A 13821-nucleotide genomic window follows, 5' to 3' on the forward strand; every position below is an offset into this window, starting at 1 on the left:
TGAAATACCCTGCAAGAACAGGCTTGGGGAAAACCAGATATCCAGGAAAGGAACTAATGAATAGGAGACCGTATATAATGAAAGAGGTTGCAAAAATAGATGGAAAAAACACCCCACGCTTGCTCAACTCACAGCAATTGCTGCAGGCTGGGCAAGAGGAAACAAACAAGAGTTAGGCATATTTTTATTTTCGTTACAGCTGTCAAGTTTTCTGCAAAACAGCTCTGTTAACAGGTGGTTTGTGAGAGGCAGCGTCACTCGAGCTGGGACTTTTGGGGGGCAACAGTGGTTTATGGCACCGCTACCTCCCTGCTGTCAGACCACCACACCTGCAGCTTGGGGCATCTTCTGCCCTTGGCTTCCAGGGCAGCTGGAGCTTGAGCTGGATGCAAAAGCGCAAGATCTCTTCACGCAAGGCAAGCCGTGAGTTTATGCAGAGGTCCAATTGGTGAAGCAAGAGAAGCAGAGGTGAGAGCAGCAAGACCACACATTTTTCAAACAATTCCTATCCAGCAGCAGAGCTCTCAAAGTGTGACCTCTGTGCGCTCAACGGTGAGGCTGTGCGGTGAAACAGCTCTGGGAACAGGTTCCAACACAGGAAAAACGCAACACATGTAAACCACCAGCGAAACAAGAAGGTTTTCATACTAACTCTGCCTCAGAGGTTGACAGCTCAGCCCTGTTGCTGCAGCAGAGCCAAGGAGCTGCAGCCTGCAACGAGGGGCTCCAAATGGGCCAGGACATGGGTCTGATCTCACTTTTTAAGTCCCCAGAACATGAAACTACAGCCTACGGTCCACAGTTATGATGGGCCAAGGCCAGTTTGTCTGTTTGACCAACAGCCAAACAGAACAGGTCATTTCTCGTGGGAAATACTTGGACATTTATCGTCATCCAGCAAAGTTCAAACTTGTCCCCATGAAGACACCAGGTACTCGTGATTCACAACTCAAAGCGTTTCAGTGCCACAAGTCACAGTGCTGAAAACGCCTCGGCATTTGGGGCTCGGGGGCTAGGTTTAGACTTTGTGCCACCAACTGCAAGGGTCCAAATCTCTCCGTCTGCCTCCAGCCCATGGCAGCTCATAGCACTCAGCACCAGCCTGGGAACTGAAGCACTAACTGTGGGGCCCTCCAGGAACCTCCCTTTCCCATGGAGCTGTCCTGGCCTCTGCAAAGTCATTCGGTTCAGAACAATAGAGCTCTCCTTCCTCTTCCCTTTTTGGATTAGATGAAGTGAATAAAAAGAAAAAAAATGCAGGAGAAATTTGGTGTTCTCTCACAGAACAAGCAGCATGTTAAAGGTGTAAAAGCCTTAATAAAGTGTTATTAATAACACTTTAATAGCCTTAATAAAGTGTTATTAAAAGTGTCTTAATAAAGCTCAGGTGTTTCTGTCCACCTTCCCGTTCCCCTGCCCTCCGGAGCACCTGCGGCCGGTGCACTGCCCCTTACAATTCGCCTGTAGACAATTTGGGGTGAATTCTGCCTTTTCCAGGAGCTCTCCCCTGCGCCCGTGTTTGCCACTGACACGGTCGTGTTTCGTCAGGCAAGAGTGTGGGGCACATTTGGAAATCAAAATCCACAGCAGCGTCCACGGCTTTGCCTAAGAACCGCCGCGTTGAGCACTGGAGAAGGAGCCGAACCAGAGCAGCTCCAGTGCCCTGCTCAGCCCCGCTGCGCCCTGAAACACCCGCTTCCCACCCAAAAGAACTAACTTTTCCTTCACGCAAGCGGGAGGAGCACCCGGGGCTTCGCTCGCCGCCGCCGCCGCAGCCTTCCCGGGAGCGGCTGGCGAGCGAGTGCTGAAGCCTCCGCCCGCAGCGGGGCTGGAGCCGCCCGCGCCCCCCGGGCCCGGCCGCTCACCCAGAAGTTCTCCCTGAAGCGCGACTCCCTCATGCTGCCGCCGCCGCCGCCGCCGCCGCGCGCCCCGCCCCAACGGCCCCAACGGCCGCAACGGCCCGCGCCGCCGCCGCCCGCCTCAGGGACGCGCTGCCGGGCGGGGCCAGCGCGGCCCGTGACGGCCCCGCTGGAAACCGGGGCGCTCGAGACCCGCTGCCGCCCCACGAGGAGCTCGGAAGCGCATCCCGCATCAAACGCGTTTATGGAGATGCTCCGCATGTGGATTCGGCTGCGGGTCTGGCCGAGGTAGCAGAGGCAGCGTCATGCGTGTGTGTGGCTTCACTCAAGGCTTTGAAGAGGTTACGGCAATCTTACCTAAAAACACACCAGTCGTAACACAAGCTGACCAGCTGCAACCATGCAAGAACATCCAAAGTGTGAGCGCCGAGTACATGGTGTCACGTTCACAATAACTCATTGTGGCTGTGTTTGTCTTTGATGCGTTATCAAGGATGGACAATCAATCCCACTGGAGCTTTTAATGAAATTAGTGACTTGTTTTTTTGCTGATATCATTTTTCTGCTCAGAAGTGTTACTGTTTTGGGCAAGGGCTGCATGAGGTTTCAGAGGCTGTGGAGTCTCCTTCTCTGGAGATCTTCAAACCCGCCTGGATGCCACCCTGTGCCCCTGCTCTGGGTGTCCCTGCTGGAGCAGGGGTTGGACGGGATGGTCTGTAGAGGTCCCTGCCTCAGCCATCCTGTGACTCTGTGGAAGCTCTCTATGAGCAGGTCTCGCTATTTCTCCTCGATATCCTTCCCATGAGTGGAGATGAGGTCTCACTGCTGCTGATCTGCTTCCAAGCCGATTTACTTGGACCTAGACCATAGATCCCAACGCAAGGGGACACAAAATCCCTCAGTGGTTGTCAGGAGCAAAAGCATTACCCTCACACACACGTCCTTTCCTCTGCTTTCCAGCACCACCCCGTGGCCAGAGCACCCAACAGCACCTCCAAGGACTCCCCAACTGCTCCTGCCAACTTGAACTCGCTGCTTTCCAGCTGCAGTACAAAAGTAAAACTTGACACAGCTGAGTTAAACAGGTAGTTTAGGTTCAGTCACTGTGCAAAAAGAGCAGAGAGGGTAACAAGCTTTTATATATTCCAAATTTTTATTGACATGTAGCAGTGAACCATGAGGTGAAGTCTGCACTCTTCACATCAAACACATGTAGCAGCCCTAGTCATATGGCAAGTTCTGGCACACGAGGCACTCCAAAAACAGTGTCTAACAAGAACTATTTATTGCCACCTTCAACCTCCTCATTACATTTAAGAATCATTTTCCTAGCACAGACAGTGCTTAGGCTATGCCAGTAACTCAGGGCAGTCTAAGCAGAAAGGCTCAACCACAGTATTGCCATGGTCATGAAGCTTCCCAGCCACACGGTCTAGTCACCCACACAGAGATGTGCCTGCAAAACAGAAAAACAGCTCAGGGGACGCCCTCCTCCAGAAACACAGCGCTATTTTAACATGCCAGCTCTTTCTAGAAAGATGTGCAATGCTATCAGCTAAAAAGCTTTCTTTATAGCTTTTTAGCTTTCTTTTCAGAATTTCTTAATTTTCTTTTAGTGATATTCTATAACTCACATAATTTGCTTCTGAAAAATGCAACATTAAAAGACAGCAGCTTCATCTTCATGGTTCTGTGCTATGTACGTAGATGTTGCCTGTAGTAGAGCAAGATTTGCCCTTTATTTTTTTTTTCCCTTTGCTACAAGGGCTATAGGATCCCAACTGAGCCAACCAAAACAGGAAACGGGGTTGCCCCATGCATAGCAATGTCAGTGCTGATAGTACTTTCGCTTAAGCTCTCGAAGAAGACTAACCCTGTTACCTAACAGCAACGTGATGATGAGCAGGACCCAGGCAATAACACTGAGGATTAAGTGGGATTTTTCAGCTGCCCAGGGTGGGAGGCAGGAAGAGATGACTGCAGAGAACACGGTTCCACAGAGGCAAGTAGATGGTCCTCTAGGACGAAGGGCAGGGCTCCCGTGCACGTGATGGAAGTGTGAATACACCACGAGAAGTGGAATGACAACTGAATTAACTGGCAAATACCCAGCTCACTGCTAGAGCCACAGCAGAGCTACAGTTTAAGGGCAGAACAGAACATTCCCGTCGCCCCACACACACACACCCTTACACCTGCTTGAGCACTATAAGGCCAAGCGTAGCGTGCAGAATGTCAAGCATGAAATAGATGTCTCAGGCATGAAATCCCCTATTGGCTTGGCAGCGGGAGTTTACTGACAGAACTAGAGCAACTACAGAGAATTATATTTAAATCTGTAGCAGTTACCGAATCTTCAGTGAGGAAAGGCAGCAGGACTGAGACAAGAATAGTTCAAAACCCACCTGGATGTGACCCAGTGCCCTGTGCTCTGGGTGTCCCTGCTGGAGCAGGGGTTGGACTGGATGATCTCTAGGTGTCCCTTCCAACCTCAACCATTTGGGGATTCTGTGTGTGATTCTGTGCACCTGTCCTAAAATACCAGGACAGGTAGCTCTGAAAAAATCCCTTCTGAAAGCAAGCACAGTAATACTGTTTCAAGACTGGCTTATAGTGACAGGTTACAGTCAACTGCTCAGGGTCTCACCCCCCTACCCCCTACGACAACTTCTAGATGCCACATTCCAGCTGCATGTTTTATGTTTAAGAAATATCTAAGCTTAAATATGCCTTATTTTGCAGCAGGAGACAAGCTCAAAAGCAACCTAATTTCTGCCAGGCACACTCCTAATGAGCTTCCTTTGACGGGCATAACTTCAGGAAACTCAAGGCAACAAGAAAATCATAGTATCATAGCATGCTTAGGGTTGGAAGGGACCTCTAGGGATCACCTAGTCCAACCCCCCTGCACACGCAGGGTCACCTAGAGCACGTGGCACAGGACTGTGTCCAAGAAGGGTTTGAAGATCTCCAGAGAAGGAGACTCCACAACCTCTCTGGGCAGCCTGTTCCAGTGCTCTGGCACCCTCACTGTTAAGGAAAAATTTCTTAAGTTCCTGTGGAACTTTTGGTGCTTCAGTTTCCGGCCATTTCCTCTAGTCCTATCAGTGGCCACCACTGAAAAGAGACCAGCACTATCCTCTGCACTCCCTCCCTTGAAGTACTTATATACAAATGAACTTAAATATATGCATGTGTACTTATATAAATATATGTATATGTACTTATATAAATATATGTATATGCACTTATATAAATATATGTATATGCACTTATATAAAATGAACTACATGGCAACTTTGAAAAATAGTTTGTTACAGTATCAGGCTTGTGGAGCCTAGACCATACAGAACACTCGCTCCAGATCTAGCAAGAAGAGTAATAGCCACAAGAATGAGCCTGGTCACTACAGAAACTGCCTAAAGCATAAAAATCAGCTACTACTACTACTACAAGTATTGGTTTGATCCCCTGAACAGTAAACATGCCCTGATTTTCAAGTTCCTTTAGCACGCCTGTGCCCAAATTAATTCGTTGTTCCCTTAGGCACATTGTGGAAGAATTGTTTGAAAGCGGGAACCAGAGAAAAACAAGGGCCTAACGAAAGTTCTGGCATTACAAAAGCTTGCGTGGGGTGATACACGGTTGCCAGTTCCAGGATGGTTGGTAGGCAGGGACTCAGCTCCTCCATGGTTCCCTGGGCTACGCAATCTGTCCTCCTCGCAGCTGCAAAGGGGAGTGACGGAGGATGGAGAGGAGTGAAGGCACCGCAGCCAAGCTCTGTTGCACTCCCTGTGCTGGACTAGGCTGGGCTGATAAGCTGCACAGTGGCTGTCTAATGGGAGATACACGATAACATGCCTGCTGCTGAGCCAGCAAAGGTGGCAAACCACTCTTTTGGGATGAACTTTGCTCATTATAAGCTCATTATAATGTCAAAACCACACCTCCCTCCCCAAAGTTACCCGCTCCTCACTGAGCATGCGCTCTAGATTTTTGGTTGACTGTACCTTTAAATGAAAGCGAGAAACTCTTTCACCAATCAATAGCAATATTAAGTATGACTCTAGTCACCCAAGCTCCACCTGAATGTAAAGAAAAGTATAAAAGGTAAACTAAGGATGAAAAGCAGGAGGGAAGAAACCATCAGAACTCCTGGGTCAGTCGACCAGCTGAGCCCCCTTTCCTCCCCTTGGACTGGAATGCCACCTGAGAAGACTAAGAAGCCAGGAGGGAAGAATCTATAGTAAATTTTGGATTAGTCAATGCGCTGATCCCCCTTTCCTCCCCTCGGGTTGGGACACCGCCTGAGGAGACTCGAGACTGAGAGCCCTCTCCCATCTTCTGGGGTGAGTGATGATTGCACACTTGTACATCACAGCTAGCTAGAACCTCACGCTGTAGTGGAGAATTTCCTGTACTGACATCCGAAACCTGCTTTGTAAATGTTGCATTTGAATAAATCATACTGTTTGTGAACTTGACTACTTGTGTGGGGGGAGACGATCGGACCTACGGTCCACAGACTCTTTGTGAATCCGATACTACCAGAGTCGAGCTTATAGGTGATTACGCTACTTGGGAACTCGATTCGCTCCTAGAAGGCGATCGGACATACGGTCCATGGACTGTTCGTGAATTCAATACTGATTTGGTATCTCGTTCCCCGCCAACCACCATGGCTTTCAAACTGCAACATTTCACACACATACCACTAAAAGGAGCCAACCAGAAAGACAATAAGGAGTCAGAATAACAGAGCCTTTTTAACGTGGAAACTTTTATTCTCAGATCTGTACATTCAAGTCACACATACTTTTATGTCTTCGATGGAGCTTGAGCACGGGATCACAACAGCCTGGTCTGCGTGAATGACTAAATAGTTTATGCCTCAAAAGTAGAGAGGAAATTTGTGACTATTTCCTTCAACTTGGCTTCTGTCTGGTCAGAGATCTTCCCTTCAGCCCTGTTGAGACAATTTAGTTATAAGAAAAATCTCTCACTAAGGCAAGAAAACTTAATGAGCTTCCACTTCTAATAAAATTAGAAGTGACTTCTGTTTGATGCATGAAGCTTTACTACTAAAAGCTAGTATCAGAATTTCCTCTTCCCCAGAGTTAGCACTGTATAGGAACTAGTTTGCCAGCATATCCTGGGAAAATATCTGTACTTAGTATATGGAGGACAACAATTCTAGTCTCAGAAAAAAAAGAAGGTGATCTGACTCAGGCGAAAACAAGCTAAAACCCTTTGACAGAATAGGACTGGAAACACTTAACAGCCAATTTCTCTCCAACAGTCAATTCAGTGGCAAGGACGGCTGCAAGCAGTACTTAATGCACACTACCGTAATAATCCCAGCCTATCAAAAACATAACAACTAGACAAAGTGATTCCAACACTACATTACAAGACAGGCATACAAGTAGGTTTAAGCAACAAATGGAACTGCAGACGAGAAACTGAGATCTGAACTGCAGCTTAAAAGCATTAGTTCATGTAACTTCCAGAGTTCTAGAGAAAAGCATAGGGACTGATGTTTCAGGATACACTAACTTAACAGTCCAGTGGCAAGCATTTAGGTTCCAGTTCTCAAGTCAGTACCCTCAGGACCAGTAATGTAACAAATCAACATACCTGATAGTAGAGAGAAGGGCCTGGTGCTGGCTCAGAACATGAGCTAGAAAAGCACTCTCAAATTTAGTGATTTTGCTGGGCTCCAGCTTGTCCAAGTGACCTCTTACACCAGCATAGATGACTGCTACTTGCTCCTCAATAGCCATGGGAACTGCATTAAAGAAGCATTGGTACCATTGGCACATTTTACATCAAGATACACACACCTGTCTTTGAAGACTGACTGCATATATACAAAATACAGTTCAAATAACCCTACATTTAGCATCTCCACTGAACTTTGTTCTTAACACAGCCACAGAAATCCCCCCGACTAGCACAGGAAACCTGTAGTAAGCACAGACTCACCACATTCAAGACACTCACCGTACTGTCCCTGCTTCAGGAGCTCCGTCAGGCGCACACCACGATTCAGCAGCTGTTGTGTGGCAGCATCCAGGTCAGAACCAAACTGAGCAAAGGCAGCTACTTCCCGATACTGAGCCAATTCCAGCTTCATGGTACCTGCCACCTACAAGACAAGTCAAGTCAGTGACTTGGACCAGTTTGGAAGTTTGACTAACAGTTGGCAGGTTATCTTCAGCTGACAGCTATCACAGATCATTTTTGCTTTGCCTATCAACTAAGTGAACCTTGAACAAATCATGTAATTTTATGAAATCTGAACAGAGAGTTATTACTAAAACAACCCAGTTTGTTTAAACCCTGTAGCATGTGCTACAGTTCACACTTCAAATCTTTCCCTTGTCACTGGATCGTTTCCACTTCATAGAGATCATTTTAAACACTTCCTAGCTTATTAAAAAGATAGGAAGGATCTAAGATTAGATTCGGGAAATTAGATCTTATGGATGAGTAACAGTTCCATGCTCACCTGCTTCATAGCCCTGGTCTGAGCAGCAGAGCCGACACGGGATACAGACAGACCAACATTAATGGCTGGACGAATACCTTTGTAGAACAGCTCAGTTTCCAAGAAGATCTAGAGAAAAAAGTTATTATCTTGGTCAAAAACCAGAAAACTTAAGAGATCTGCTACAAAATTACACAGAAGCACTGACATATGTAAAGCAAGTCCTACCTGCCCATCAGTGATGGAGATGACATTAGTTGGAATGTAAGCAGACACATCACCAGCCTGAGTTTCAATGACAGGCAAAGCAGTGAGAGAGCCACCTCCGAAGGAGTCATTCATCTTGGCTGCTCTCTCCAGCAGGCGAGAGTGCAAGTAGAAGACATCGCCCGGGTAGGCCTCGCGTCCGGGTGGGCGACGCAGCAGCAGAGACATCTGACGATAGGCAACGGCCTGCATGGTACAAACGCAAGTCTCAGGCTTGGATACTTCACTTGAAAACTTGCCTACCACCACCTGAGCTGATCTTGCAGCTACACACATCAACACTAGACTATGCAGCCTGCAAGCAATGTGTCCTGACCTGCTTGGATAAGTCATCGTAGATGATAAGAGCATGTTTTCCGTTGTCTCTGAAGTATTCCCCCATGGAACATCCCGAGTAGGGAGCCAGATATTGAAGGGGTGCAGCATCAGACGCCGTGGCAGAAACCACAATAGTGTACTTCATGGCATCTGGAAAGAATTGTAGACTCGTAAGTATATTATGCCAGCAATAAACAAACTCCACATACAATTGAAGTATTAGTTACAAGGCAGACAAAACCATCTGAGAGGAGAGCACACAACATCACTACACTGTTGCAGAGAAAATGTTATGCTACATTGGTATGTCAGGTGTAACACTTGTAAAAACAAAATTATGGAAGTTACACTTAGACTTCTTTCCCGTTTAAAATTAATTTCAGACTTGGACTAAAGACATTTAAGCTCTAGAAGTCAGGGGCCTAGAAGTCCATGGCTTCCTGACTCCTGCAAGAAGTTACCTTAAGAATCTTTTGTTCCATAGTTCCAAACAAATTAGCATTGCTGAAACATATTTACGACTCCTACTTGACTAGCAGCCAAGAGGTAAAATGCCTAAAATTTGCAAGACATTGTTACATATGATGACCTTGTTTACCACGGCTGCATTTATAAAAAGGTGTCATCACTTAATCCCTTACACAAGGCAACAGAAATCTCGCCACTAAACTTGCAATTGCCATTCACGAAGTCCATCTGAAACAAACAGTGAACACACAAATACTTATCAGTCGTAACTGCAACCAGGCATGCCTGACTGCCGAGAGGAAGCTCTCAGAAAAACTGTTCCACTCCAGAAGAATCACTAGCTCCCACCACGATCAACCCCCTCCCAGTCTGTACCTGCGTCAGTGAGCCGCTTCACCAGCTGAGCCACAGTAGATCTCTTCTGCCCGATTGCAACATAGATGCAGTACAGCTTCTTCTTCTCATCTGTCCCGTCATTAAATCGTTTCTGGTTGATTATTGTGTCAATTGCAATCGAAGTTTTCCTGTGCAACACGCATAGAGACTACTGAGTTAAGGTGCCTACAGTTCTCCCAACCTCTACTAAGTTTTGTGTTTTAGCTTTGTATATTCAGACATGCTGCATTCAAGTTTTATAGAAACAGAAACAATTTCAGCTTAGACATTTATCTTACCCAGTCTGCCTGTCACCAATGATCAGCTCACGCTGGCCACGGCCAATTGGCACCAAGCTGTCCACAGCTTTGATACCAGTCTGCATAGGCTCACGCACAGAAATCCTGGGAATGATCCCAGGGGCCTTTAAGCCAACTCTCCTTCGTGTCTTAGAAGTAATAGGACCCTTAAAAAAGAGAAAAACTGCTGCAGTCCATATCACATGGAAGCACACAAAGACAGTGAACACTTAGTTATAGTTACCTTCCCATCAATGGGATTGCCCAGGGCATCTACAACACGGCCCAGCAGCTCCTCCCCAACTGGAACATCCACGATGGCACCAGTCCTCTTCACAACATCCCCTTCCTTGATCAGTCTGTCATTACCAAACACGACAACACCAACATTGTCGGGCTCCAAGTTCAAGGACATGCCCTAGGACAGAGATCACACCATCCTGAGAAGACCCACACCAACCTTTACAGGGAATTTTTGCTAGTATAGTATCTATGTGATTATTCTACAGTGTAGAACACTGGACAGAGCCTGCCTCAATCTTATTTGTAACAATACAATATTCAGGATTTTGCTTTTACATCAAATGCATATATCCTTCCCCATACTGATGGGAGAACATGCCTAATTCTTCAATTTATTAAAAAATTTGTTTTGCTTCCAGCAGTCTAGTATGAAGTCACTTCTAGCCCTAAACGAAAGAGATAAGTAAGTTCTAATAAGAACTGAACAAGAGATAAAAGATCTGGACTGTTACCTGCTTCAATAATTTAAAAGGCAAGTTAGCTCATTAAAAGTGCTGAAGAAAAAGATGTCTGACTTTTAGGGAACAGTCGAAATATTTTTAATTCTGGTCTTTTCTTCAGACTGCAAGAAATCAGCAAGCGGTATATTGTATTGGAGCTTAGAGGTCATTTCTCAGCAGTAAACAGAAAAACCAGCCTGAAAAAATTCTTCATACTTCCTAGGTAAATGCAAATAAGCTCGAATTTTGATACCGATATTGAAAGCAACATATCTGTAATATGTTTTATACTGTAATAAGAAGCTATATGTAAGTTACATTTTTGTAAGAAGATTTTCTTTTTTTGCAGTGTTATTTCAACCAGTTACACTATACTTAAGTTAAAACAAATCAATAAAAGCCCCATGTGGATAATTCCAAGCATCATCTCAGATTCTTCTGAGAAAAATCACATAATATATCATTATGTATTATATTGTATACATTATATTTCGAAGGTAAACAGGAAACTTAGTGAAAACTTACCTTCAGTCCAGAAGAGAATTCAACCATTTCTTCTGCTTGGACATTTCTCAGACCATACACACGGGCAATCCCATCACCAATTGAGAGCACGCGGCCAGTTTCCTCAAGCTCAGCAGAGGTATCAGCTCCCAAAATGCGTTCCTCAAGAATTGAGGATACCTCGGCAGTGCCTGGAAATAAAATGTTCCAAATCAGATCCAGCACGTTAACGTGCAGTATAAAATCAGCAAGCTCATCATCAGCTGTTTAAGATACATGAGAACAAGTGCTCTTCCTTAGACACAATCAGCAAGTGACATCTTTCACATTCAGAGTCAGCTTTATCTCTTCATTAGGAACCACCATTAATGACTAAAAATCTGTGTCCTTCAATATCCTACAACCTGTCCACCAGAAAAGACATTCAACTAAATAAAATAGACCTAGATCAGAAAGTACAAAACTACTAGCTCTGCGAGCAAAACATATATGTTGTAAGCATCACAAAATATTTTCAATTCATTTTTAACCAAGATCCAAAACACTTACACATTTAGTACATCTAAGAAATGAGTTAATATAACCTATGAAAAGCATTCTTCATCTCCTCCCAATTTCTATTTGGCAGTAGGTCTCCAATGAGTTTTAATTCCCTCCGTTAGGGAACAATAACAGGGAACACTCAAACTTCCATTTCCCAGTATTGTCTTCAGTGACCTAAACCCCTTCAAAAATTATATATGAACAACTACCAAAACCAGTTATTTGGTGCTGATTGTATTCTTTAAATACCAAGATGCTAGCAGTACAAAAGTTATGTTCAAGGACACAAGGTCAAACACAAGAACACTTGAAAGGTCATACACCCCCCTCTACTGTTCTAAAGCAAATACAAAGCTGAAATTTCAGGCTCCTTAAGATAATTTTGCAGGAGTTAACATCAGAATTGAAACCCTGTGAAGCAAATAAACTGAATAAGCCAAGTTTGACATGTGATCACTCCCCTTATTTGGGCATATTTTAAACAGTTACCAAAATCTAAAATAAGGGCTCACAAATAACACTCCATAATTGCTAGTTCAGTATCAATCACTGTCCCTAAGGGTTTTGTCAAATGATGTGCACACCTTATGCTCCGAATTCACATTGTGATTTACTATTAACTATTTCTCTAAATTAACTAGCTTGAGAGAACAAGTTCTTAAACAGTACTCTTAGGTGCAAAATGTGAACATATATATATATGTATACATAAATATGTATTTTTAGACTCACCAGTTTTCTGAAAGCATGTTTTGGAAGCATGGATATTTCTTGAAGCAACAAATGCTGCACCTAGGGTGTTTCTGGAAATCTAACATAAGCAATTGTTTCAGTAAGAGCGAGGCATCCTTGATTAAATAAAAAATTCACTACTTTAAGACATAATAAAAAAAAAAAGATAATCCAAACCTCCTTAACATATGTTATGTGTTTAATGTGTGTCAGTTTCTAGTTATGCACCACAGAGCTCCCTTACCAAGCCCCAGCTCTGGAACCAGATATAACATTAGTGAGGTAGATGCAATAAAAAAGGAGTTTGTTCTGAAATTGTTCAATGCATTTTTGCATGATCGTCACACTGCGCCAGTGCCAGTGCCGCAGCGCTGCGGCAGCTCCCACAGCGGCACCTCCTTTAATCACACCCTTTAGCTCAGGGCATCAAAGGCTTGAGGCACAAAGCCACCAGGCGCCTAGGAAGACTACAAGAAAGAAATAAATTTGAACTTTGTAAAGGATGATTTCTCTCAGAAAATGAAAAAAAAAATCTGCAAAAAGAGCTAGATTATATATAGCAGAAAAAAAAAGTGATTCGTGTCTCTAGCGCTTGGGGCAGCCTGGTGCCTAAAGGCGCGCTGTCTCCTGAGAGTGACATTTCCCGGCAGGGCAGGCAAGACCTCTCCGTTCACCTTCACCGAGGACACGGATCGCATGCCGACAGCCCTGGGCACGGCCTCCGCGCCCCGCGCGGGACGGGACAAGCTGGGCCCTGGCCGGGGCCTCGCAGCTTGGGAGCCGCCGAGCGCGCCGCCGCTGCAACCTTGAGGAAAGGACGCGGCGCCCCCGCCCCTCACCCCGCGAGAAGGGCGCCCGCTCGCCCGGCTCCCCGCTCCGCCGAGCGCGGGGGCCCCGCACGGCGCGGCCTCGCCGCCCCCTGCGCCCCCTCCCGCCACCCCGCCGCAGGCCGCGGCCCTTCAATGTCACCGCGGCCCCCAAGATGGCGGCGCCTCCCCTCTCCCCGCCGCCCGGAGGCGAGGGCGCGCTCACCAGGCCGGCCTGCCGCGGCAGGGAGCGGGCGAGGGCGGCGGCCACGCGGGCGGAGAGCATCGCGGCGGCGGCGGCGGCGGCGGCGGCTGTGGCTGCTGCTCCGGACGGGATGGGACGAGACGCGACGCGGCTGCAGACCCCGCGCTCGCTCCACAAAATGGCCGCCGCGCGCACCGCCCCTTTTGGCCGTG

The 13821-nt window shown here is 46.3% G+C and overlaps 1 protein-coding gene across 1 annotated transcript; it reads right to left on the minus strand.

Moving 5' to 3' along the window:
- Positions 1 to 6622: 6622 nt before the first annotated feature.
- Positions 6623 to 13695, minus strand: ATP5F1A (ATP synthase F1 subunit alpha). Its single transcript, XM_088537282.1, has 12 exons — positions 13631 to 13695; positions 12599 to 12677; positions 11345 to 11514; positions 10321 to 10494; positions 10077 to 10243; positions 9778 to 9926; positions 8933 to 9084; positions 8578 to 8802; positions 8371 to 8478; positions 7863 to 8007; positions 7497 to 7647; positions 6623 to 6825 (listed from the first exon to the last, which is right to left on the minus strand). Exons 1-12 carry the CDS (start codon positions 13688 to 13690, stop codon positions 6744 to 6746), a joined length of 1662 nt encoding a protein of 553 aa, XP_088393408.1. The 5' UTR covers positions 13691 to 13695; the 3' UTR covers positions 6623 to 6743.
- Positions 13696 to 13821: the final 126 nt, after the last annotated feature.

Source organism: Tinamus guttatus, unplaced genomic scaffold (assembly GCF_059628265.1).
Source record: "Tinamus guttatus ecotype Peru unplaced genomic scaffold, ASM5962826v1 Tinamus_guttatus_pri_ptg000741l, whole genome shotgun sequence".
NCBI classification, from domain to species: Eukaryota; Metazoa; Chordata; class Aves; order Tinamiformes; family Tinamidae; genus Tinamus; species Tinamus guttatus.